Raw genomic sequence first — 26,754 nt, 5'->3', positions numbered from 1 at the left:
CACATTGAACTGGATTATATGGCAGTGTAGACTCAGATAATTCAGTTCAAAGCAGATATTGTAGGTTATCTGCCTTGATATTCTGGGTTATATGGCTGTGTGGAAGGGCCTTCAGTTAGTCCCACTTTTTCAGTTGTTTGTAAAATGTCCCAATTTCTTTCTACTGCTCATACTTTCCTCTTTTGCCTTCAGCTTACTTCAGTTGTTGTAAACACATTTCAAAGTCCAAAAATGGTTTTTGCTCAGTTAACCCAGCAAAGGAAAAAGGAAAGGAGGGGATGGAATCTTGTTCTTCCCAGTAGGTTCAGGCAAAAGCCAACTGCTGCAGCCTCTCTTATCTTGTCTATTCTTCCTCATGAATAACTTTTGCCATCTTCACCACACTCTCATGCTGCTTGGTCACACATGTCCTAATTGTAAACTGTGAAATGTTGAAGGTATACTTCTCTGTCAAGAGAACTATCCAATATGTCAGTGTTCCTCAACCCTGGGGATCAGGACCCGAGGGGGTGTCAGAGGGGTCACCAAAGACCATCAGAAACAGTATTTTCTGTTGGTCATGGGGGTTCTGTGTGGGAAGTTTGGCCCAATTCCATCCTTGGTGGGGTTCAGAATGCTCTTTGATTGTAGGTAAATTATAAATCCCAGCAACTACAACTCCCAAAGGTCAAGGTCTATTTTCCCCAAACTCACCAGTGTTTGCATTTGGGAATATTGAGTATTTGTGCCAAGTTCGGTCTACATCCATTATTGTTTGAGTCCACAGTGCTCTCTTTATGTAGGTGAGCTACAACTCCAAAACTCAAATTCAATGTCCACCAAACCCTTCCAGTATTTTCTGTTGGTCATGGGAGTTCTGTGTGCCAAGTTTAGTTCAATTCCATTGTTGGTGGAGTTCAGAATGCTCTTTGATTGTAGATGAACTATAAATCCCAGCAACTACAACTCCCAAATGACAAAATCAATCTCCCCCCAACCCCACCAATATTCAAATTTGGGCGTATCGGGTATTTGTGCCAAATTTGATACAGTGAATGAAGATGCATGAAAATGCATCCTGCATATTGGATATTAACATTATGATTCATAACAGTAACAAAATTACGGTTATGAAGTAGCAATGAAAATAATGTTATGGTTGCGGGTCACCAGGTGACCACAACATGAGGGACTGCATTAAGGGGTCACGGTATTAGGAACCACTGTCATATAGGAAAAGCACAATCTTACTTACTTAGGCGATCCCTCGTAGTCCAAGGATGATGGTTCTCCAAGTTTGGTATCCTGGGGGTGGGTTTGTAGGTGGCTGTGGAGCCCTATTCTTGACCTGCATCTTCTCCCACAGTGAGGGCATTGGTTTCCAGGTGGGAGGCAGTCTTGGTCGGGGTTGGCTTGACGTGCCTTCCTCTTGGCACGTCAAGCCAACCTCAAAAGAGCCAACTCTCTTTCACCCTCCATTCATGCCTCTTCAAATTCTGCAGCACTGCTGGTCACAGTTGACCTCCAGCTGGAGTGCTCAAGGGCCAGGGCTTCCCAGTTCTCAGTGTCTATGCCAGAGGTTTCAAGGTTGGCTTTGAGCCCATCTTTAAATCTCATTTCCTGTCCACCAACATTCCGTTTTCCATTCTTGAGCACAATCAAAGCACCCCCGACAGATGGACATCCACCCTCTGCTTAAAAACTTCCAAAAAAGGAAACTCCACTACACCCCAAGGCAGCCTATTCCACTGCCGAACAGCTCTTCTCATTAGGAAGTTTCCCCCAATATTTAGGTGAAATCCTTTTTCCTGAAATTTGAATCTGTTGCTCCACGTCCTAATCTCCAAACCAGCAGAAAGCAAACTTGCCCTCTCTTCATTGTGACATCCTCTCAAATATTTAAACATAGCTATCGAGTTTCTTCCACCTTCTGGGTTTTTCTTTGTTTATACTGTTGTTGCTTTGTGCCTTCAAGGCATTTCTGATTTATGGTGACACTAAAGTGAATCTGTCATAGAGTTTTCTTGTTCAGAGGTAGTTTGCCTTTGCCTTCCTCTGAAACTGAGTGTGATTTGCTCAAGTTGTCCTGCAGCAATTTGATGGCAATACACACCACAAAACAATATAACACAGATTTGACATTAATTAAAACAATAAGTTATAACTATCCAATTAAAAACATTTCTAACAGCCATATAATCACATCCAAGTCCAGTTCAGCATCCATAGTTTCAGTCCATAGCCTGTCCCTTATCAGTTCTCATGAGTCATTGCGGTTACTTGTTGGCCTGCTACCCAAATGCCTGGTCCCAGAACCATGATTTGAGTTTCTTCCTAAAGGAAAGGATAGATGGAGCCGATCTAATTTCTATGGGGAATATGTTCCACAGATGGGGGGCCACCACCAAGAAGGCCCTATCTCTCATCCCCGCCAATCGCGCTTGCAAAGGAGGCAGGATTGAGAGCAGGGCCTCCCCGGACATTCGGTCAAGTAGGCAGTTTATCAAGTTGTTCCTGACATGAAAAAAGAAAACATGAATGCATCACCTGAGATTTCCTAGGGTTTTGCTGAAGGTCCTAGAAGATGATATCATCTTTGTGCATCTGGCTATGGTCATATAATCAGACATTTTTCAGCCATTCCCCAGGAAGAAGGATGGGGAGCATACCATGGTGAAGGATAGGGAGGCATACCATGGTGGCTGCTTTAAGAGGACATCTCTTAAAGCAGGGTTTTGGCCAAAAATTAAATGGTTTTTTTTTTGGCAAAAATCGAGAGATCACTTGGTTGGCATGTATCATGAAAACCGCTCATAGGGCAGATAGGCTTTGCATGACTTTGTAGGATGATGAATCTATGCCAGTTTATAGTGTGAATTGGAAGAGAGCTATCCAAGGTTCTGAACCCTAAATAGACTACATGGACAAATAACCTAAACTAGAATAAGGCACCTTCTTACATTCTTAATGGAACAACATACAACACAGTTTTACTTCCATATTTGCATATATTTATTTAGCCTATCTGCACATATAAGCTTTGCGGTGGGAAATGGACTTAACAGTGTTTGATTTCCCTGTTAAGAGCTTATGCTGGATCTAAATAGCATGTTACCAAGCAGGATTTTAGAAAGATCATTAATTATAAGCCAATAGGTTATGACCAGAGGGAATTAAAACCATCTGAGAGGCTCTGATGTTTGCACTAATTCCACTGGGAGTTATAGACTAATCCATTTCCTGTTTTTAATTTTATATGCAGATTTAATTGTGTGTTCTAAATAGCAAGCCATATAATAAAACCTAAGGAAGCCTGTTCTAATTTGTATACTGCAGACATTGCATACACACATCAATATGCCACAGCATGACAAAGACATGGTATATTTATTTATTTGTCATGTCAGGGCAACCAGTCAATTGTATTACATTTCTAACAGAACAAAACAAACAGACAGACAAAATACAAAAATTACGAGTTTGGTAGTTGATTAAATATCCTTTGACCAGTACCTGGCCAGATGGAGTGCTTCTGGTGTTGCTGCAAGAAGGTCCTCCATTGTGCATGTGGCAGGGCTCAGGGTGCATTGCAGCAGGTGATCTGTAGTTTGCTCCTCTCCACACTCACATGTCGTGGATTCCACTTTGTGGCCCCATTTCTTGAGGTTGGCTCTGCATCTTGTGGTGCCAGAGTGCAGTCTGTTCAGCGCCTTCCAAGTCGCCCAGTCTTCTGTGTGCCCAGGGGGGAGTCTTTTGGTATCAGCCATTGGTTGAGGTTCTGGGTTTGAGCCTGCCACTTTTGGACTCTCGCTTGCTGAGGTGTTCCAGTGAGTATCTCTGTAGATCTTAGAAAACTATTTCTTGATTTAAGTTATTGACGTGCTGGCTGATACCCAAACAGGGGATGAGCTGGAGATGTCTCTGCCTTGGTCCTTTCACTATTGGCTGCTACTTCCTGGCAGATGTCAGGTGCTGTAATACTGGCTAAGCAGGGTAATTTCTCCAGTGGTGTAGGGCACAGACTTAGTCCCCTTCCCAATCATGTTTTACACCACCTTTCCCCAGTCTAGTCCTTTGCAGATGTATTGGATTTCAGTTCCCAGCAGTTCCAGCCAGCATGGTCGATGGACAGGAACACTATGCATTGTAATCTAGAGCAGTGCTATTCCAAGTCATGGTCCTTGGACTTATGCCAGTCCCCAAGCCATTCATTGTTGGCAAATTTTCAGAAAAGAAATAGTTGTCTCTAATGAGCACAAATATGGTGCTAGTCCCTAGCACGTTGGAGAAAAATAATTACTGGCCTTCTACATCATATACCCTGAGAAGCTTTGGTTGACAGTAGTGCTGCTGAAGTTAACTGATGTGGCCATTGGTTACAACTCACTTTTCCTTCCTTCCTTCCTTCCTTCCTTCCTTCCTTCCTTCTTTCTTTCTTTCTTTCTTTCTTTCTTTCTTTTCTTTCCTGGAAGCTCTCTGGGGAGTGCAAACACAAAACTAGGAACCAGCACTGGTTCTCAGACCACCACTGAAGAACCCTATGCAGAAATGGGGAATGTTTTCATTTAGATCATCAATCCATGTTTTATGAATCACTGAGCCAAAAAAACCCAAACAAAACAAACAAAGCCTCTATACAGCCCCAAAATTAAGCAAAACGATGACATTACAGATTCATCATCTCTGCCAGTCGTGTAACTAAAAACTTTGTGTTGCAACGCTGAAGGATCGAACATGATCTGACATGACATTCTCCACCTCCCTCCCTGCCTAGTCCCCTCTGGGCAATATTATTCTAGCTTCATTTTTCCCCTGGCAGGAAAAGCAGTCTTGGAGGTAGCATTCAAGAAGGGGAAAGCAGGAAAGTATATGTTTGAGTGTAGAGCTACAACTCTGGAGACAAGGATTTGAGTTCACGTTTGGCCATGAAACCTGCTGGGTGACCTATGGCAAGTCACATTCTCTCAGCTTCAGAGGAAGGCAAAGGCAAACCCCATCTCAACAAATCTTTCCAAGAAAACTCTTTGATAGGTTTGCCTTAGGCTTACCACAAGTCTGAAATGATTTGAAGGCCATCAAAAGCAAGAGAAGAGAAGCGATTTAACCTGTTTCTCATTGGCATTTATTCACAGAGATGTGCAACCTCTACTAAGCAGCTTTCCTTCCTGATGAAAGATGAAGAAACAAGAAAGTTAAGGGGTAGAACAACTTCGTGAGTCTGATTTAAAGCAGCAAAATAGCAGTAGGGAAAATAGGCATTCAACAGAATATCAGCTTGTTTTTTTGGGTTTTTATAAAAGAGATTTCTTCGGGAGGGAGGGAAGACATCATTCTATGTAGAGTAATGCAAAGCTTGAGATAATTAATTCTGTCTTGGCAATAGGACAATTGTACTGAGCCCTTATAATAAATGTCCATTTGTGAATGACCTCAAATCTCCCAAAATACTTCACTGATTGCTTCAAAATTTGGACACAATGTAGCATTTGAATAGGTGAATGTTTTTATGTATTCACATACCTACTATTACATATATATCACACCTGTGACAGGTAAAAACATGCTTAGCATAAAAAACAATGCCATCTGCTGGACATCCAAGCAACACATTGCGAAGCAACTCTGTCAGGGCTGGAGCTGCCATTAGGGATCTGTGGCCTGAACACCCCACACCGAGCCTGCCTGCCTGCCTCCCTCCAGAGCAGAACTGGGAGAAGAAGAGCAGGAAAAGTGCGGTAGGGCAGGTAGGGAAATCCAGGCCAGGATGAGGGTCGGGGCATGGGCCCAAGGATGGGAGGGAAGGAGACAGGCAATGAGGCAGGCCCAGCCCAAGTCCTGGGCTCCCATAGCTTCATGCCCTGCTCTGCCTTGGCCGGTACCATCTTACGCCCACACCTCCAGGAAGACTGAAGGCTCAGAAGGATAGGATTAAATGGTAGGAAGGGAGAGATACATAGGAGGAAAAGAAAGGGTTTCCCCAAAACACACTGATCATTATTATATAGACCAGTATTATTATTATTATTATTATTATTATTATTATATAGATTATATAAGTCAGTATTATTATTTACAGCATTATTATTTTAAAATATTGTATACCCACAAGTATTATGAAATTACATATATTAACCAGCTATTTCTCTTTTCTTTCTTTTGCATTTAATCATACTGGGCTACAGCAACACGTGGCTGGGTACAGCTAGTGATAAAGAAACACTTTACAATAAATTGCCTTGGATATCAGAACACCATGGCTCAGAATCATTTGATTTCTCTTGCTCTGGGTTGTGATGGTTATCAGCTGATAGATGGTGTATATCTTGTCCATTGCACAATGTGGGTGAATTAAATGGGTGTGTGTTTATCACTACTATAGACATAGCTGGGAGCAATACATCCAGTTCAGTGCTGCGTGAAGAGGGATTTGCATGTGCTCTAAACCTCTCAAGGTGACATCACTCCTGCCTTGCAAAGCCAGTCTGGTAGTGGTAGTTGTGCTTAAGACAATGAGAAGTGTAAACAAAGCACAGTACTGTTATATGCTTTCAGATTGACACAGACTTATGGTGGTGCTATCAGGGCTTGTCTACACTGTAGAGAAAAGAATCCATATTCACCTCATAGGTACTGCAGTCATGACACACAACAATTTTACCAATTTATTAGCAGCATTGCTTAGTTGTTTAGTTCAGTGGGTGGGGGTATTAGTGATGGGTAGAACTGGTGGATGGAATGCGAGCATTCCTACTGTGAAGTTAAAGCGTTTCCTCACTTATTGTGGGGATTCCATTCCAGGACCACCTGCAATAAGTGAATGTCCACAAAGTAGGGATGCCATATTAATTTTAATATTTATACATATGTATTATTTTCTAACTTGTGCTTTCTTACCTGCCTCCTGGCCCATCCCAAGGTTGTCTGCCTGCCTCCCTTGCCTCTGCAGACCCCTGTAAAGTCTCCGGAGCCACACAGGCAGCAGCAGCCCAGGGAGGCAGGTCTTCCCCACCATGCCTCAGGCCACCGCACTTCTGGGGTCCCTGGCCTCCACTGGATGTAATATTTTATATTATTATTAATAATATTTTCAAAAACCCGTAAAACAGCGAGTCCTCTTGAAGTGAAATGTGAAGTAGCAAGGGAACACTGTATTCCTTCCCAAGTTGGGAGCAGTTATAGGACCTCACCATGATGTGTGCGGCATTAATGAGGCCACTGTGGGATCACAGTGGACTGAGAAAATGATTGTTTTCATCAATGTAGACAAGCCTCAGGGCTTTTTTGGAATGATTTATATTTATGCTAAATTGTTGCTGTTAGCCGCCATCAAGTTTCCTTTAATGGCCCTATTGAATGAGAAACCTCAAATTCTCCCCATCAACTGCATTGTTCAGACCCTACAGATTCAGAGCCGTGAATTTCTTGATTGGATCTATCCATCTGGATTGTGGTCTTCCTCTTTTCACACTACCTTATACCTTGCCAACGACTGTTGCTTTTTCTAGTGAGTCATGGCCTCTTATGCTGCAAGTCGCTCTGGTTTATCTTACTGGCATGACCTGGGATCACAACCACCCTTGCACTATGCTACTCTGCTGCTGAGTATGCATGCCCAGTGTGGAACACATCTCATCACACTAAAACAGTGGATGTGGCTCTTAATGAGACATGCCGCATTATCATGGTGTGTCTGTGCCCTACACCACTGGAGAAATTACACTGCTTAGCCGGTATTGCACCACCTGACATCTGCCGGGAAGTAGCAGCCAATAGTGAAAGGACCAAGGCAGAGACATCTCCAGCTCATCCCTTGTTTGGGCATCAGCCAGCACGCCAACGACTTAAATAAAGAAATAGTTTTTAAAGATCTACAGAGACACTCGCTGGAACCTCAGCAAGCGAGAGTCCAAAAGTGGCAGGCTCAAACCCAGAGCCTCAATCAATGGCTGATACCCAATGAGAGACTCCCCCCTGGGCACACAGAAAACTGGGCAACTTGGAAGGCACTGAACAGACTGCGCTCTGGCACCACGAGATGCAGAGCCAACCTTCAGAAATGGGGCCACAAAGTGGAATCCACAACATGCGAGTGTGGAGAAGAGCAAACTACAGACCACCCGCTGCAATGCAACCTGAGCCCTGCTACATGCACAATGGAGGACCTTCTTGCGGCAACACCAGAAGCACTCCAAGTGGCCAGATACTGGTCAAAGGACATTTAATCAACTACCAAGCTTGCAAACTCTGTGTCTTTTGTATGTTTGTTTGTTTGTTCTGTCAAAAATGTAATACAACTGTTCGGTTGCCTGACACGATAGATAGATAAATAAATAAATAAATAAATAAATAATAAATGGCTTATTATAATATCTGCAAAATATGCCAGTCTCATTTCAGCCATCTTGTCTTCTAGTAAGAGTCCAGGCATTGTTGTTGCTGTGTACCTTCATCTTATTCCTCACATGGAGCAAATCAAAAGTAAACATAATATGAGAAGACTGAAGTGGACTGGTTCAGAGGGGCTTTGCCATCCTTTGAAGCGGATAGGATGTGATTCGCCCAAGGTCACCAGCTGTAGCACAGGGCCGAGCTGTAGCAGAGCTGGTTAATCACCAAAATCAATAGATCTTACCAATCGAAAGATTGGCAATTCAAAGCCTGGGTTGGGGTGAGCACCCAACCTTCAGCCCACTCACTGTCCATGTAAGCAGTTTGAAAACAACTGTGAGTTATGAGTAGAGAAATTAGGCACCAATTAAGTGGGGAGGTATTTTACAGCACCATAAAAAGGAAATACCCCAAAATTGCCGGTGATCAACAGAAGGAGAAAGTCTATGATCAAGGGCTCTTTGTCAGAGGATAGAGTGATAGCACCCCCCTGTGGCTGAAATCAAGCACAACCTCCAGGACGTCAAAGCTGGGAAAAATGCTGACATCTGTTGTCTGTCGTGTCTATTTAACGGTATTGAATGTTTGCCATGTATGTGTTCTGAGATCTGCCCTGAGTCCCCTTCAGGGTGAGAACAGCAAAATATAAATGCTGTAAATAAATAAAATGGAAAAACAAGCATTTTTTTTTCATGGGCCAGAGGTGGGGGTGGGGGGATATTTTCAAGCCATAGTTGAATCTGTAGAAGCAGAATCCATGGACAAGGAGGGTTAACTGTATCTGTCATAATTTGGAAGACTCAATCTCTTATCTTAAGGTGTTCTAAAATGGCACATTTTCAGAACTCCGTGCTTTGCCTGATGGACTGGATCCAAACTGAACCAGCTCCCTTTGGTAAGATTAAATTGCAGAATTGGCTTTGTTTATGCAGTGATCGCTTTTAAGATTCCCAAGCTCGGAAACCGTTCACCAAAGCGGAAGGAGTTAAAAGGAGGCTTTGAAAGCACTCCAGGAAGTCACTCCTAATTGAATGGGTTTGGCTGTTGTGGTCGACTGCTTCTGTGCCCTGTGAAACTGGGGGCCGAGGTACCTTGAGGAGGACAAAAAACTTCACATGAAAGTCATGACGTCATGATAATACAATCTGAAGCAGCTTGGTGCCAGCAGAGGAACAGCTGGAGGCTGCAACGGTTTGTAAAGAGCGCCGGTTGAGCGCAAGTTAGCATCTTTCAATAGTCCTGAGTTTTTTTCAAGTAGGCTCCCAGCTCATTCAAGCGGCAACTCAAGTCATATCAGGGAAATCACCAGTATCTCTTATATTATGCCACTTAGCTATTTCATCTTACCTTTAGTTATTGGATATAATCATCATCTTGCACACTAGAATACCAGATCCTGTCTGATATTGGATGTTTAGCAGGATCAGTCCTGGTTAGTGTTTGGATGGGAGATTGTCAATTATGACTAGGTGTTCTAGGCTAAATGTAGGAGGAAGGAACTTGCAAAACCACCTCTGAGTATTTCTTGACTAAGGAATTCCTAAGAACAATGGGGTCACCATACATTGACAGAAAACTTGACCGCACATACACACATGGCAGGAAAGCAGGAGTGGGAGCACTACAGCCCTTTATATGTGGTTGAACTGCTCCCAGCAATCTTCACCATTGGCCATGCCAGCTAGGATTGTTGACCGTTGCAATACCTGGAGAGATGGCTGAGCCTGAACTTTTGGTTACTGTTACATTTTTGTTTGGGCTTGAGGTATGCAGGTGCAGAAAGAGACAGTTTGAAGAGAGAAGCAAAGAGAGACAGAATTTGGAGTTTACTCTCATTTCATGAGCTGCTGAAGGAGTTTATCCACATGGACAAAAGAAAGACCATTTTAGATCTCTCATAAAAGGACATTATGTGAGTTGATGTACATATGTTGTTTTAAACTGAGAAGAGTAAACTACTTGTTCTTTATTGTTCACCTGCATGGCGTATTTTCTTTCTCTGGTAAGGCAGTGTGTGGGTTGATCAAACATGGGTTATTTTAGGAAAGCATTGTTTATACTCCTATGTCAGCTGGGTTCAGTGGGTGTAGGTGAACTACAGCTCCCATATGCAAGTCCTATTATCCATGATCCATCCTCCTCCAAACTGCACCAAGATGTAGAATGGGTCATGGGGGCTCTGGATGCCAAGTTTGGTCTTGATCAGTCATTGGGGGTGGTCACAGTGGTCTCAGGAAGTGAGTGAAGGTATTGCAAGTCCCATAGTCCATGGCTCGTCCTCCTCCAAACTGCACCAGGATGTACAGTTGGTCATGGGTGCTCTGTGTGCTAAGTTTGGGTTTGATCAGTCATTGGTATGGGTTGCTGTCAAGGTACTGCATATCCCATTATCCATTGTATGTAGTCCCCCAAACCTCATCAGAACATAAAGTGGATCATGGGGGTTCTGTGTGACAAGTTTGGTCCTGATTCGTCATTGGTGAGGGTCATAGTGGTCTCAGGAAGTGTGAAGGTACTGCAAATCCCATCATCTGTTATCCATCCTCCCTCAAACTGCACCAGGACATAAAGTGGGTCATGGGATGTCTGTGTGCCAAGTTTGGTGCTGATCTGTCATTGATGGGAATCTGTGGTCTGAGGGAGCTGAAGTGATTGACAATGCTGCAAATTCCATCCTCTGTGGTCCATACTTTCCCACACCAGGACGTAAAGTGGGTGATGGGGGTGATGTGTGCCAAGTTTGGTCCAGGTCAGTCACTCGTGCAGGTCGCAGTGGCCTGTGGAAGTGGGAATCAATCAGAAAGCTGCCACACACACACACGCACACACACACGCACACACACACACAAACAAACAGATTATATACATAGATAGGTAGATAGATTACACCACAGAATCCACTGGGATGATTTGGGATGACAATTCCCAGCATCCACAGTTCCCAAAGGCAAGAGGAGGAGTGGTGTCTCTCTGCATTCACCCCAAGCTTCTGTAGCTCAAGAGCTTGGGAAAGTTCCTTGAGCAAGTTCTTTTTCTGTAGGTGAGGCCCAGTCCTGGGAATTCATCTTTTGACTGATGTTGAACCTCACAACCTCTGAGGATGCTTGCCACAGATGAAGGCGAAACGTCAGGAGAGAATGCTTCTAGAACATGGCCATACAGCCCAAAAAACCTACAACAACCCAGGGACTCTAGCCATGAAAGCCTTCGACAATACAAAGTTCCTTCAGTCCTCCGAAAACAAAAGTAACTAACTTTCCCAAGTTTTAGCCGCCGGTATGCCATCCTTTTTCTCTCTGTGTGTCTGTCTATCTATCTCTCCTGACCTCTCTGAGCTGGTGGAGGAGAGGAGGAGTGAGGAGTTCATCATAAATAAATAATAGGAGCCTCACCAACTCAACACCAACCAGGCGACGGGAAAGCCGCCAGGGCTGTCCCGAAAAAACAATGGCCCGAATCAGAGCATGAATAATCCCCCTGAGGCCGGGGCCCCTCCTCCGGCCACCCCTTCTCATTCCCTCCCTCCCTCCCTCTTTCCCTGCCTTTCTCCCTCTGGAGACCGAGGAAGAGGAGGAGGAGGAGGAGGAGGAGGCAGCGTGGAGAGAGAGAGAGAGAGAGAGAGAGAGAGAGAGAGAGAGTCGTGCGTCAAAACGCTGCGTAAAACTTGCCAATTGGGTGGGATAGCCGGCAAGGCGCAGGTTGCTGCCTCCTTGGGCGCCGCGGGAACTTTTCCCTTTCCCTTTCAGACCCATGCCTCTCTGGGGGAAGCTTTAGCAGCCCCTTCCCTACAGGTCCCCCGGCCCTTTCAGCCTCTCCAAGCCGATCCCCCTTTCCTCTCCTCCTTTGGAGACTTGGCTGCGCGCAAAGCTTGGCGCGAAGATGGCGAGGAGAAAGCCTGCTGGGGGTCCGCTGTTTGGGCTGCTCTCCTTCTTCCTCTTCCTCCTCCTCCTGCTGCCCCAGGGCTCGGGGGGCCAGCCGGTCTCCTTCCACGCGGACGTCAACGGGCACAGCTTGCACCCGCCTTACTTCAACCTGGCCGAGGGCACCAAGATTTCGGCCACCGCCACTTGCGGCGAGGAGGACTCCGGCGCCAAGGGGAGCCCCAGGCCCGTGGAAGACTTGTACTGCAAGCTGGTGGGCGGGCCCCTCGCCGGAGCCGAGCCCAACCAAACCATCCAGGTAGGAGCTCTCTCTCTCTCTCTCTCTCTCTCTCTCTCTCTCCCCCAGGACTCCAGAACTTCCAGTTCCCAAGCCATCCTCTTTTTCTCTTGCAGCCGCATCACCATCATTGATATTCACGGTGCGCCTCCTTGGAGCCTGAAACCTGCACTTCTGCGCCTGAGTTTAGTGCTCAGCCAAGGGTTGCTTCAGTCTGTGTTTACTTTCCCTAATCTGCACGGGGCATGGGCAAACTTTGGTCTTCCCTCCAAGTGTTTTGGACTTCAACTCCCACCATTCCTAACAGCCTCAGGCCCGTTCCTTTCCCCCCTCAGCCACTTAAGCAGTTGAAGTTTTGGACTTCAAATCCCACCATTCCTAACAGCCTCAGCCCCCTTCTTTTTCCCCCTCAGCCGCTTAAGTGGTTGAAGTTTTGGGCTTCAACTCCCACCATTCCTAACTGCTTCAGGCCCCTTCCTTTTCACCCTCAGCTGCTTAAGCAGTTGAAGTTTTGGACTTCAATTCCCACCATTCCTAACTTCCTCCGGCCCCTTCCTTTTCACCCTCAGCTGCTTAAGCGGATGAAGTTTTGGGCTTCAACTCCCACCATTCCTAACAGCCTCAGGCCCCTTCCTTTTCCCCCTCAGCCGCTTAAGGGGTTGAAGTTTTGGACTTCAACTCCCACCATTCCTAACAGCCTCAGGCCCTTTCCTTTCCCTTCTCAGCCGCTTAAGCAGGAAAAGGAAGGGGCCTGAGGCTGTTAGGAAGGGTGGGACTGGAAGTCCAAAACTCCTGAAGGGAGTTCCCAAGTTTGGCCATGCCTGATCCACACTGTAGATAGTATTTATGCAGTTTGACACCAGTTTACAATTCTATGGAATCCCAAACTTTGTCGTATGTTGAGACATCAGTGCTCTTTAGCAACTCTAGAAGGCTGATGACCTTCTAAAACTACAACGCCCATGATTCTATAGCATTTGGACAGTGTAGAACATCATGTGGTCCGTGGACCACCATTGATCTGCAAGAACAAAAATATGGTTGGTGGCCTCACCATTACTACAGCATTGCCTCAAAACCACATGGTAACAATAGCAATTACTCTCACGAAACCCTCTTATAGTGCTAAGGTAACAGGGATGTTGGGAGGGGAGAGGCTGACTACCCATGAAAGATTATTGCTACCACATCAGCTCTAGATTATTAAATATGGTTTTCTGTGGGCGAGCAGATGGCGAATACTGGGTGGCATATGATCTGTATCAGAAACTAGAGCTGATGCGGTATATCCAATGCCGTTTTCTGAATCAGCTCCCCAAATAACAAAACCGAATCTAAAGTTGACTAAAAATTGATTCATAACACTTTTGGTACTAATGTTGGAGAGTGGTCCATGGTCAAAGTGGTCCCCGGGCAAAGTGGTCCCTGGTCAAAGTGGTTTCTGGGCAAAGTGGTCCCTGGTCAAAATGGTCCTTCTGTCATACTGGTCTTTCATCAAAGTGATCCCTGGTCAAAAAAGGTTGGGAACCACTAGTATGGAAGATGCATTTTCAGCAACCATGGATTGCAGTGAGTCTTAAATCTGAGTGTTTGGGGAGTTAAAGGATTTAAAAAATCACTTCCGAACAGTGAAAAGTAAATCTATGGGTGCATCTACACAGCAGAATTATTGCAGTTTGGCACCACTTCACAATGTCAGGGAGTTCTGAGATTTGTCCTTTGGTGAGGCACTAGTACACTTTGGCAGGCTAAAGACCATGAAAACTACCACTTTCATGACCCCATAGCCGTATTGAGACATGGCTATTAAGGTGGTGTTAAACTGCATTAGTTCTTCAACATACATGCACATTTAGTCTCTGAAACAAAAGAAAACAGAATAAGTTTAGATGTGTCTTCTGTGTCTTCCCAACTCTTAGGCATCACATCTCCTAACTTGTTCTTATCCTCCATCTCCTTCCCTCCTCCTTATTTCTTATCTCCAAGTTTATTTGGGGCTGGTGAATTATTCTCAGCTCTGGGACAGACACCTCAAAGCTCTGGGAGGAAGTGCCTTAGGAGTGTGTATCTGTGCCTATTTGCACACTTCGGCACATGTTTGCTCAGCACTTCTAAAGCAGATGTTTGAGAAGAGCACAGAGATTTTCCTGAAGTAACTTATACTGGACGGCGGTGTCACCTTTCTGTTTTAAGATAGGATGGAGTTACCTATTCCTTGCCTTTCTTAATACATTTCGGATAAATGCAGACAAATCCCTTGCTAAGCTGGCTGTCTCAAGTTGACTGCCAGTTGAGGGAGGAATCATTGATCAGCCTCAGATGTGTGTGTCACCTTAGAAGTCAAGTCATCTTCCAAGTCAAAATGTATGGCAACCTCCATGAATTTCATAAGGTTTTTCAGGCAAGGAATACTCTGGGATAATTTTGCCAGTTCTGTCCTCTGAGATATAGCCTGCAGCACCTGGTATTCATTGGCAGTCTCCCATGCAAATATCTCTTGTTTCCCCCCACCATGCAAATATTAAGCAGAGCTGACCTTCCTTAGCTTCCAAGATCAGATAGGATTATTAGGCCCTACCTGGTAGAAAACATACAACTTGGAATTGGCTAGTTCACTTGTAGAAACAAAAGCCTCAGACTTAGGAAGCAGACTTGAGTTTTGTGCTTTGCTAAATCTGCTTGACAGCTGTGTGCATTCACTGTCTCCCACAGCTTCATAATGAACTTTTTCCTCCTTATCAACATGAACTTGTGTCCATTTGGGAATAGAGTACAATACCATATCTGTAGGACGAGTATCTGTGATTTCATTTACTCTTGACAAAATATGTCCTCTCTAGCCATTTTCTAGGTCCTCCAACACTATGCTATTTTTTGGCTCCTTCATTTTCATGGGGTTCATTATTTATCTGTGTATCCATGTAAAGTCTGGGAATGAATTCACCATGGATAGTGGGTAGTATGGGATTTTATCATGTGTTACCATGGTGGCAACAATGATAAAAAGGTGGTTTTCTGCTGCCCTGGAGACTAGGACACGGAACAATGGCTTCAAACTACAAGAAAAGGAGATAACACTTGAACACCAGGAAGAACTTCCTAACTGTCAGAGCTGTTCAGCAGTGGAACTCTCTGCCCTGGAGTGTGGTAGAGGCTCCTTCTTTGGAGGCTTTTAAACAGAGGCTGGATGGCCATCTGTCAGGGGTGCTTTGAATGTGGTTTTCCTGCTTTTTGACAGGGAGTTGGACGGGATGGCCCATGAGGTCTCTTCCAACTCTGTGATTCTATAACTTCCTAAGATTTGCACTTCTAGAAATTGATATTTAAAGCAAATAACTTGACATAGCATTAAATAGGAAGGATAGAGATATTAGTACTGGGTTTTTTTTCTTGCGGTTTTGCTCTAATTACAGTAGTTTTCCTGGGATCATTCCTAACAGTAAAGAACTACCAGATCCTTAGAATCTAAGCAGGAACCGCTCTGGAAATTGTTGGAATAGGAGACAGCCAATGAATGGGAGGTGATGTAGGCTATATTTCATAGGAAGGAACTGGCAAATCCACCTCAGAGTATCCCTTGACTAAGAAAATCCTATGAAATTCATGACTTCAGGGCATACATATAGAGACATGCCTTCAAACCATTTCAAACTTGCACAAGTTTGAAGACAGATAATAATTATTTTAAAGAGAATTGAAGGTGCTATGATGCTGGCATTGTAATTTATGTACAGACTGGTGACCTTTGCTCAGGTCAAAGAGATAGAATAGTTTTTGGAAACTCTAAAAAAAACTGGCACAACAGAGACAATAAGGAAGCTGTGTGCCTAACATGTGCAGCTATGTTTTGTCATACCCTGTTTTTGGAAAAGACACATTGTTTGGCCCCAAGCGTGGTGTGTTGATTTTGAGAAAATGGGTGTCAAGAAGCCTGCAAGTTGTTTGAAGGAATGTGGGTGGGAGAGAAGGGTGTGTTACGGGTAAACAATTATTACAAGCTTATGTCAAAGTAAATGTTATCTGTTTCAACTGGGACCCAACCGAAAGGCTAAGAATTTCCCAGGAATGCCAATGGCAGGAGTGCACTGCTGTTCAAAGGAACCTGTATTTGGCAAAGTGCTTAACCACAGGGGACATCTGGGATGGAGGGGGGCTCCTTGAAAGGGAGGATTTGTTAAGCGAGTGGGTTGGGGGAGGAGAGAGAGAGAGACCCAGTGAGCCTTTCTCTCTCTTTCTGAGTCTGAAGCCAGTTGTAAATCCTGGGAGAGCAATTGACATAGTTGGAAATCAAATGGAATTTGAAACCTCCCGCAGTGTGAGAAGGAAGCCTAAGACAAACCTGAGCAGCAGGGAATGCTGCAGTTTCTGTTGGGTTGGGAAGAACTTCAGATCCCCATGTACCCACAGGTCGTCCTTCATGGAGAGTTAAGAATGAACGTATTCCATTTATACATTTACAGTCAAAGAAACCTGGCACAGGAAAGTAAAACGTTAGGGATGCAAAACAACAACATTTGAGGTATTATTAAACAGCAGAATTGGAAATAACTTTTCATCATAGTTCTACGCAGACTATTTGCTTATTAGCATGTATCATAGCATTTCTCAACCTGGGGGTCGGGACCCCTGGGGGGGTCATAAGGGGGTGTCAGAGGGATCACCAAAGACTATCAGAAAACACAGTATTTTCTGGGTTGTTGTAGGTTTTTCCGGGCTATATGGCCATGTTCTAGAGGCATGCCTCTAGAACATGGCCATGTAGCCTGGAAAAACCTACAACAACCCAGTGATTCCGGCCATGAAAGCCTTCGACAATACACAGTATTTTCTGTTGGTTATGGGGGTTCTGTGTGGGAAGTTTGGCCCAATTCAATCATTGGTGGGGTTCAAGGGGCTCTTTGATTGTAGGTGAACTATAAATCCCAGCAACTACAATTACCAAAAGTCAAGGTCTATTTTCCCCAAACTCCACCAGTGTTCACATTTCAGTATATTGAGTATCCATGCCAAGTTTGATCTAGATCCATCATTGTTTCAGTCCACAGTGCTCTCTGGATGTAGGTGAACTACAACTCCAAAGCTCAAGGTCAATGCCCACCAAAACCTTCCAGTATTTTCTGTGTGCCAAGAGTGGTTCAATTCCATCATTGGTGGAGTTCATAATGCTCTTTGATTGCAGGTGAACTATAAATCCCAGCAACTACAACTCCCAAATGACAAAATCAATCCCCCCTCCAACCCCACCAGTATTCAAATTTGGGCATATTGGGTATTTGTGCCAAATTTGATCCAGTGAATGAAAATACATTCTGCATATCAGATATTTACATTATGATTCATAAGACTAGAAAATTTCAGTAATGAAGTAGCAACAACAATAATGTTATGGTTGGGGGTCACCAGAACATGAGGAACTGTATTAAGGGGTCGCAGCATTAGGAAGGTTGAGAAACACTGATGTAGCACCAAACTTTACAGAGTTGTTAGGCATATGGCACCTTTCAAACATTCACACAGTGAACCCCAAAACCTGTGCAGAGTTCTACTGCTTTCAAGTGCTGTGATCAGGAATCCTGATAAAACCAGAGCCAAGTATGGATGAGTGCCTGTACCTCTGAATCATCCATCATTTACTTGCCTGGAATTAAGATTATATATTATTTTCCCTCTTTCCCTCAACACTGGAATTCAGTTAATGGTTTATTTAACAAACAACTGGGTTAATCTTCATTTAAGAGTCAAACAATGTATGTGTGGCTTGGACATCTATATTGAACATACCTTGCTAGGAGAATATTTGGCTTCTAAAACTTTGTTCACATGAGCAATTGCTTCAGTATAATACACACTTCAAAATCTGCATCATACATGCTAAGGAGTGATGAGAAAATTGGGTTCTAACCTTCATGCTGAATAATACAGAAAATCTGAATGCAATTGATATATGAAAACAGCCATGTTGTATAGATACAATCAGTCCATCACATTCACTTGGGGTTTTATAAGATGGAAAAATAATGTATCTGTCTATGGTTGTTTACAGACGAATGCAAGTAACAAAGCAGATGTGTCCCTATAGAAAATTTGGTGCCAGAGGTAGAAATAACTGGAAAGGAAAAAAGTGAGGAAAAGTTTTGAAAATATGTTAGGTGTAGCTGGTAAGGAAGGCTTAACCTTTATCCCTTTTCCTAAGGGATTTTGGAGACAGCTGCTGTTTACCTTGCCTCTTGTCAGTTACAGAGGGAGCCCTTCCACACAGTCATGTAACCCAGAATATCAAAGCAGAAAATTCCACAATATCTGCTCTGAACTGGGTTATCTGAGTTCACATTGCCATATATTCCAGGTCAAAGCAGATATTGTGGGATTTTATTCCGCTGTGTGGAATTACAACAGGTTCTTTTAAAAGACAAACCCATTCTGTCCCAGCCCAGTCATCACTGCATTGCTTCCTAAAGATACATTGCTGCAGTTTGACAACAAAAATCTGTTTCTCCAGCTCTCTTTCATGATCCTCCTACTTAACAACATCCTGCTGCTTAGAAAAAAAAACTACAAGGAGAGACAAGGAGAGAAAGATGGCTGGGTATTACTAAAAGGTTGTATAAAAGGAGAATCTTTGTCAGAGACATTTGCAGAAAATATGAATGCAATTGATATATGAAAACAGCCATGTTGTATTCTTGTACTCTTGTGGTGAACTAGCAAAGATCTTGATCAGTAATTGCCAAACTCCAGTCCTCCAGGTGTTTTGGACTTCAACACCCAGAAGTCTCAGCTGCCTTGGACAATGATCAGGTATCTGAGAGCTGAAGTCCCAAACACCTGGACGACCATATTTTAGGAAACACAACAGTTGTTACTTGTATTCGTCTGTAAACAGTTATCTGGATGGAATAATGTCAGATGAGGAAGTCAGAATTTCTCGCAGAAGAGGGATAATTCCTAGTTATCTCAGTTAAGTCTGCCTAGGCTTTACTTCAGTCAGCTTGAACCCAAAGGGAAAGACAGGGTTTTATTTCCTTTTCCCCAGACTTGAAAGATTTTACTCTGGCATTGCTGTAAATGGCTTAGGAGGTGACTTTGTGCCAGTTGGCTTGGTTCTATACCATACTTTTGCCAACACCAAAGTATTTAGATTTTCATGTTCAGCTGTTGACAGTGTGTTTTTTAATTTTTTTTTTGATGGAGAGATGGGGGTGCATTGACCAATAGACTTAGGGCCCTTCCGCACAGCCATATAACCCAGAATATCAAGGCAGAAAATCCCACAAGTTCTGCTTTGAACTGTCTGATTCCACACTGTCATATATTCCAGTTCAAAGCAGAAAATGTGAGATTTTATTCAGCTGTGTGGAAGGGGCTTAAGAGAAACATTATATGTGTGTTCTGATATTAGATGCTAATCCTGATCTTAGTAAGCGACTGTGGTACAATGACAGTGTCCTCATCCTGTTCTGATCCTGTTCCATTTTTGCTGAAGAATGTAATTTGTAGTGGACTAGTGCCTGATCTGAATACTGCAGTAGAATATATACAGGGTGCAGCAGCATAACTTCCTTTTTTCAAAACTTAATAAAACCCATTGTATGAATTAGAATTTTTTTATAATGTAGGCGCATACTTAAAGCAAGAGTCCAAAAGTGGCAGGCTCAAACCCAGCACCTCAATCAATGGCTGATACCAAATGAGAGACTCCCCCCTGGGCACACAGACAACTGGGCTACTTGGAAGGCGCTTAACAAACTGCACTCTGTCACCATGAGATGCAGAGCCAATCTTAAGAAATGGGGCTACAAAGTGGAATCCACGACATGCAAGTGTGGAGAAGAGCAAACCACTGACCACCTGCTGCAATGCACCCTGAGCCCCGCCACATGCACAATGGAGGGCCTTCTTGCGGCAACACCAGAGGCACTCCAAGTGGCCAGATACTGGTCAAAGGACATTTAATCAAATACCAAGTTTGCAAACTTTGTGTTTTGTATGCTTGTTTGTTTGTTTTGTTAAAAATGTAATACAACTGTCTGGTTGCTCCTGACACGATAAATAAATAAATACCTAAAGTTTTGTTTTGCGTAGTTTTGAAGATCAAATTAGTAGGTGACGTTCCCCATTCTCCATTCTCCATACACTGAGTAAACTTGATTTCTGGGGTTTGTCATTACTCTTGCCAGCATAGCAGGCGTTACGTTGGCAATTTCTTCCTGGATGTTGGTCTTCAAATCTTGTATGGGGATTTTGAAATCCCATGTTTATGTGAACCATCCAAGGACCCTACAAGATTTGAAGACCAACATCCAGGAAGAAATTGCCAACATAATGCCTGCTATGCTGGCAAGAGTCATGACAAACACCAGAAATCGGTTTACTCAGTGTATGGAGAATGGAGAATGGGGGACGTCACCTACCTAATTTGATCTTCAAAACTATGTAAAACAAAACTTTAGGTATGTGCCTAGTCTACATTATAAAAAAAAATCTGATTCATACAATGGGTTTTATCAAGTTTTGAAAAAAGGAAGTTATGCTGCTGCCCCCTGTATATATCTCCCCCCAAGCTATTTAGTAAAATACATGGAATGAAGAACACACTTGGCCCTCCAAATGTGAGGGTGTGGTGGATTTGATTAAAATGTTCTCTCTACAAATCCTTTGGTTCTCCAGTGTAACTCTATGGTCAACTTCCAATAGAAGTGTGGTTTTCCCACTTCTGCAGGGTCCTGTGCCCCTCATCCAGCAAATGTGGAGGGCTGACTATACACAGATAAAAGTAGGGGTATATTTGTTTGTGCTGCTTTGTTGAAGAAGCTTGACAGTGAAAAAAGTGCCCTGTATGTTGAGGTTTCCTCAAATGCTGATGCTGACACTTCCTTCAAGTGGCCATAAAAAGGTAAAGGTTTTCCACTGACATTAAGTCCAGTCATGTCCAACTCTGGGACTTTGGTGCTCATCTCAATTTCTAAGCTGAAAAGCCGGCATTGTCCATAGACACCTCCAAGGTCATGTGGCTGGCATGACTGCATGGAACGCCGTTTCCTTCCTGCTGGAGCGTTACCTATTTATCTACTTATATTTGCATGTTAGGTTGACGGAAGCTGGGGCTAACAGTGGGAGCTCACACCGCTCCCTGGATTTGAACCTGCAACCTTTTGATCAGCAAATTCAGCAGCTCAGCGGTTTAACCCACTGCACCACTGAGGGCCCTTACTGGTAGCATAATTAGATGTGTACCAAAGAGCATCAGGCCCCATATGCAGGAAGTTGTGCAAATTCCCCTCTTCCCCCAAGTGATATACTAACAGGCTTATGGTTTCTAAAGTTTCAGCCAAAGTCTTTGAGGCTGAATGTTCAAAAGAGCTTCTCTCCTGGTAGATTTAGTGTGCTGAGTGTTTAAAATGGCCCAGCCTTGGGTGAAATGCAGAAACAACTGGAAGTTCAGCATTCCTGAAAACCCGTCTCTTTTTTTTCCTGGGGTCTAAAGAGGGACAGATTATCCTCGAAAATGTAGCTTTGGAGTTTGTAATTTAATTTGGGGGAAGGCTGTGTTTTTGCCAGCCTAATGCTTTAAGTAAGGGTAGCTGACCTGTTTCTTTTGTTTCAGTCCAGCTGAACTGATTAAGTAAATGAATCCAATGAATAAATGAAAAAGCCGCCCATTTGAAGGCTTATGACCAGTTTTAATACACTCGTGTCATTTTCTGTGTTGAACTTTAGTGTTATCCTGCTTCTGTACCTGTGTAGCTATCCATATCCTGTGTATTACTCAAGGTTTGTGTATTGTACCCCATCAGAACACTGTTTGTATGCTATCCAACAATTGTTTAGCTTTTCACAATATCTAATTTACTGCCAGCTGCATCAAATCTGCATTAGACACAGCAGCAAAGCTAAAGTTTCTCATGGCAACTTTTTAACTTATGAGGTCTGATTCATGTCCTTGCAAGTGCAGCCTTGTCTCATTCATGTGGTTTTTTTCTCTGAGATCCTACCAGCAACTTCCAATCAAATGAACTTTAGTTTTATAGACTCTGAACTGAATTGTGGTTGTGATCCCCTTTCCTGTTCTTCTGTATAGCTTTGATATCGAACCCCCTTTGATCTCTATCTGACTTAGAAGGTGGGTTTATCTCTGGCCAATCTGAAAAGTTTAGTAAAACTCTTTTGTAGCTGACTCCTTCCCATAATGGCAGGCAATACCTAAAAGGGAAAAAAAGGGAGAGGAAAGGAAAGAAGACTTTCATTGAAAGGTCACCAATCTCAGTTCATTCTCTTTAGGGATTTCAGCACTCCTCGGTAACTAAATTGGTGAGGGAATTGTAGAACAAAGAAGAGAGGAAATACTCACTTCCAGCAGTCTGAAACAACAATAATGAACCCTTGAATCTATGTTTCTAGAGGTCTTCATGTTTCGCAAATTGAGCTTGCTCTAACCTTTTCACCTGCTCAATCTCATATATCATCCCCCAACAAAATGTAGGCATAGGCTGGAGATTTGGGGGAAGGGAGCCTGGCTGAGCGGCTCTCTAAGAGAACACGGACAGCATTTCATGTTGCTTTCATTGTGACAGATTTCTTCTTTTCTTGACTGTAGTGAAAAATGGTCAAAGTACCCAGTGCAGAGTTTTTAAGCATCAGTTGATACTGAAGTTCTTTACAATTATTCATCTTGCAACAATTGTTATCATGTCAATCTTTTAAACAAGAATATGGAATTGATTTTTTAAAAGTTCTTTTAGTAATTCCTTAGGTTTTTTTATTTGTGTTCTTACATGCTATTTTGTGACCTTTAAGTTGACTTTTGTGTGTGTGTGTCAGGAGTGACTTGAGAAATTGCAAGTCGCTTCTGGTGTGAGAGAATTGGCCGTCTGCAAGGATGTTGCCCAGGGGATGCCCGGATGTTTTGATGTTTTTGCCATCCTTATGGGAGGCTTCTTTCCTGTTCCTGCATAGAATCATAGAATCAAAGAGTTGGAAGAGACCTCATGGGCCATCCAGTCCAACCCCCTGCCAAGAAGCAGGAATATTGCATTCAAATCACCCCTGACAGATGGCCATACAGCCTCTGTTTAAAAGCTTCCAAAGAAGGAGCCTCCACCACACTCCGGGGAAGAGAGTTCCACTGCTGAACGGCTCTCACAGTCAGGAAGTTCTTCCTCATGTTCAGATGGAATCTCCTTTCTTGTAGTTTGAAGCCATTGTCTCCAAGGAAGCAGAAAACAAGCTTGCTCCCTCCTCCCCGTGGCTTCCTCTCACATATTTATACATGGCTATCATATCTCCTCTCAGCCTTCTCTTCTTCAGGCTAAACATGCCCAACTCCTTAAGCCGCTCCTCATAGGGCTTGTTCTCCAGACCCTTGATCATTTTAGTCGCCCTCCTCTGGACACATTCCAGCTTGTCAATATCTCTCTTGAATTGTGGTGCCCAGAATTAGACACAATATTCCAGGTGTGGTCTAACCAAAGCGGAATAGAGGGGTAGCATGAGGAGCTGGAGCTGATAGAGGGTGCTCATCTGTGCTCTCCCCGATTTGAACCTGTGACCTATCAGTCTTCAGGCCTGCTGGCACAGGGGTTTAACCCACTGCACCACCGGGGTCTCCAGTTGACTAATAAAAGTTCATTAAGTTGACTACTAAAAGGAATTACCCTAATACAGGTTTTTAAATGATTAGAGTGTTGACCTCTGGGTTAAGCGATCCTTCTGAATTTGGCTTTGTATCAAGTACAAAATGAATGCCCCTTTGGGATTTTGGCCTGCATAAATAGGAGTATAGTGTCAAGAGCCAGGGAATTCATGCTACCCCTCTATTCTGCCTTGGTCAGACCACACCTGGAATCACACTGTGTCCAATTCTGGGCACCGCAATTGAAGGGAGATATTGACAAGCTGGAATGTGTCCAGAAGAGGGTGACTAAAATGATCAAGGGTCTGGAGAACAAGCCCTATGAGGAGCAGCTTAAAGAGCTGGACATGTTTAGCCTGAAGAAGAGAAGGCTGAGAGGAGACATGATAGCGATGCATAAATATGTGAGGGGAAGTCATAGGGAGGAGGGAGCAAGCTTATTTCCTGCTGCCCTGGAGGCTAGGACACGGAACAATGGCTTCAAACTACAGGAATGTAGATTCCACCTGAACACTAGGAAGAACTTCCTGACTGTGAGAGCTGTTCAGCAGTGGAACTCTCTGCCCTGAAGTGCTTTGAAGACTTTAAAGCAGAGGCCAGATGGCCATCTGTCAGGGGTGCTTTCAATGTGATTTTCCTGCTTCTTGGCAGGGGTTGGACTGGATGGCCCATGAGGTCTCTTCCAACTCTATGACTCTATGATTTTTATGGAAATGGTGAAAATTTCATGTCAAAAGCAAAAATAAGTATAAATCTGATAAAACAGAGGGAACACAAGTAGCTAAATAATTTTAGACTAAAAACGGGCAACAGCGACCGCATTGTCTGTAGCTTTAAGAGTTCATCCTCTGTGCATGAGGCAGGGCATTGTGGGAAACATACAGATGCTGAGTTGTTTGTTCTGCTTCACAGTCACATAAGGCAGAGGATTCGTCTAGGTCAGTGGTTCTCAACCTGGGGTCCCCAGATGTTTTTTGCCTTCAACTCCCAGAAATCCTAACAGCTGGTAAACTGGCTGGGGTTTCTGGGAGTTGTAGGCCAAAAACATCTGGGGACCCCAGGTTGAGGACCACTGGTCTAGGTAGTGCCATTTTGCCAGGTTGTCTTTTGATCTGCCTTCTGAATCTGTTCAGGGACTTCCAAGTTGCCCATTCTTGGTTTGCCCTTGGATGAAGACCTTCATGGAGAGCCATCTAGTTGGGATTTCCTGGTTTACCTGCCCATAGGGATACTCTTGCTGTTGCTGGACATTAAGAGTAGTAGTGGTTCCCATGAAGCCAGTTAATAATTCAGTTCAAGAACAATTCATTGTACATTTACACTCATATATGTCATATAAGTCACTTTTAAACAGAGGCTGCATGGCCATCAATCAGGGATACTTTGATTGTGCTTTTCCTGTATGGCAGGGGGTTGGACTAAATGGCTCATGTGGTCTCTTCCAACACTATTATTCTATATGATTCTGTTATTTTCAGTTAATTGTTTGAACTAGAGTTTTTAGTACAGTGTGTTTGGGATGCTGGTTTTTAATTATATGGATAAGATAATCCCATAAAAATGCTCTGAAGACCTGAGTTAGCCAACAACTGGAAGTGTGCAATCATAAACACATTTTAATAATTAAAATAGCAGTAGTAATAACACAGTGTAGGGGATTACCAGTGGAATTTTGTTTTTAGTTGGGATTTCCTGACTATCTCTCTTAATGACGTAGGAGTTGGTCATTTTTATTCTTTGCTCTTTCCTTGCCACTCTCTTTACTGATCTGCTGAATCTTTTCCTAAAGAATTTGTGTTTTATAGGCTGGTTTTTATTCACTCAGAATGCCATCTGTTGTGGAAAATACATGGTCAATAACACTTAGATGCATAAAACAGCAGTGAAAGGGTTTTTTAAAAAAGGGATTTTACTCAATGGTTTTCCTGGATAGTCCTTGCTTCCTTCCAGGTTTATGTTGCATCATCCCCTGAACTCTTAAACAATCCCTTTGATTTAAATGAGGGAAAGGATTAGATTTGTAATTCCTTGAAAGGAAAGTATTCCATCCCAGCTTGCTTCCTTATCTCAGTTTGTTCTGATAACAAAGGTATTGAATTCCTTAATCCCTTTTGTAACTTCCTTGTCTTTCTTTACCATTTCAATACTTCTTTCAGGTTTTCTGCCAGCCCTTCTAGGACTCCCCATCTTTTTCTTGAGAACATTGTTATAATTGAATTAGTGTTGTAATATTTGCAGATGGTTGATTCATTTTTTTTTACAAACAAGATTGAATTCTTTATTTGTTAGAGTTCAGTTTTATTTATTGTTTGTTTATTTACAGTACTTATATTCCACCCTTCTCACCCTGAAGGGGACTCAGGGTGGATCACAGAACACATATATGACGAATATTCAGTGCCGATTATACAATTACAAGACAGACAACAGATAGAGATAAATTTAGGCTTTTTCTCATCATTCGGCATCTTTGGAGGCTATGATTGGTTCTGGCCACAGGGGGGCTGTCACCCCATCTCCTTGCCGAAGGATTTTCTTTGTTCGTAAACTTTCCTCCGAAACCCATGCCTTAAATACTTCCCCATTTAATGCAGCTCCTA

General features: G+C 43.4%; 1 protein-coding gene across 3 annotated transcripts in view; it reads left to right on the top strand.

The window, feature by feature from the left end:
• The first annotated feature begins 11,930 nt into the window (after nucleotides 1–11,930).
• LAMA5 (laminin subunit alpha 5) overlaps nucleotides 11,931–26,754 on the top strand; it is a 253,667-nt gene continuing 238,843 nt past the window's right edge. For 2 of the 3 annotated variants that reach the window (XM_067468219.1, XM_067468218.1), the window contains exon 1: nucleotides 11,932–12,546. In XM_067468219.1, the coding sequence (XP_067324320.1) occupies nucleotides 12,247–12,546 (300 nt within the window). In that variant the 5' untranslated portion in view covers nucleotides 11,932–12,246. Of the gene's footprint in view, nucleotides 12,547–26,754 lie in introns of all 3 variants that reach the window. The other variant, XM_067468220.1, reaches the window with a different exon arrangement.

This window comes from Anolis sagrei, chromosome 4, assembly GCF_037176765.1.
Source record: "Anolis sagrei isolate rAnoSag1 chromosome 4, rAnoSag1.mat, whole genome shotgun sequence".
In the NCBI taxonomy this organism is placed as follows: Eukaryota; Metazoa; Chordata; class Lepidosauria; order Squamata; family Dactyloidae; genus Anolis; species Anolis sagrei.
This window is presented reverse-complemented; position numbering and strand designations above follow the sequence as displayed.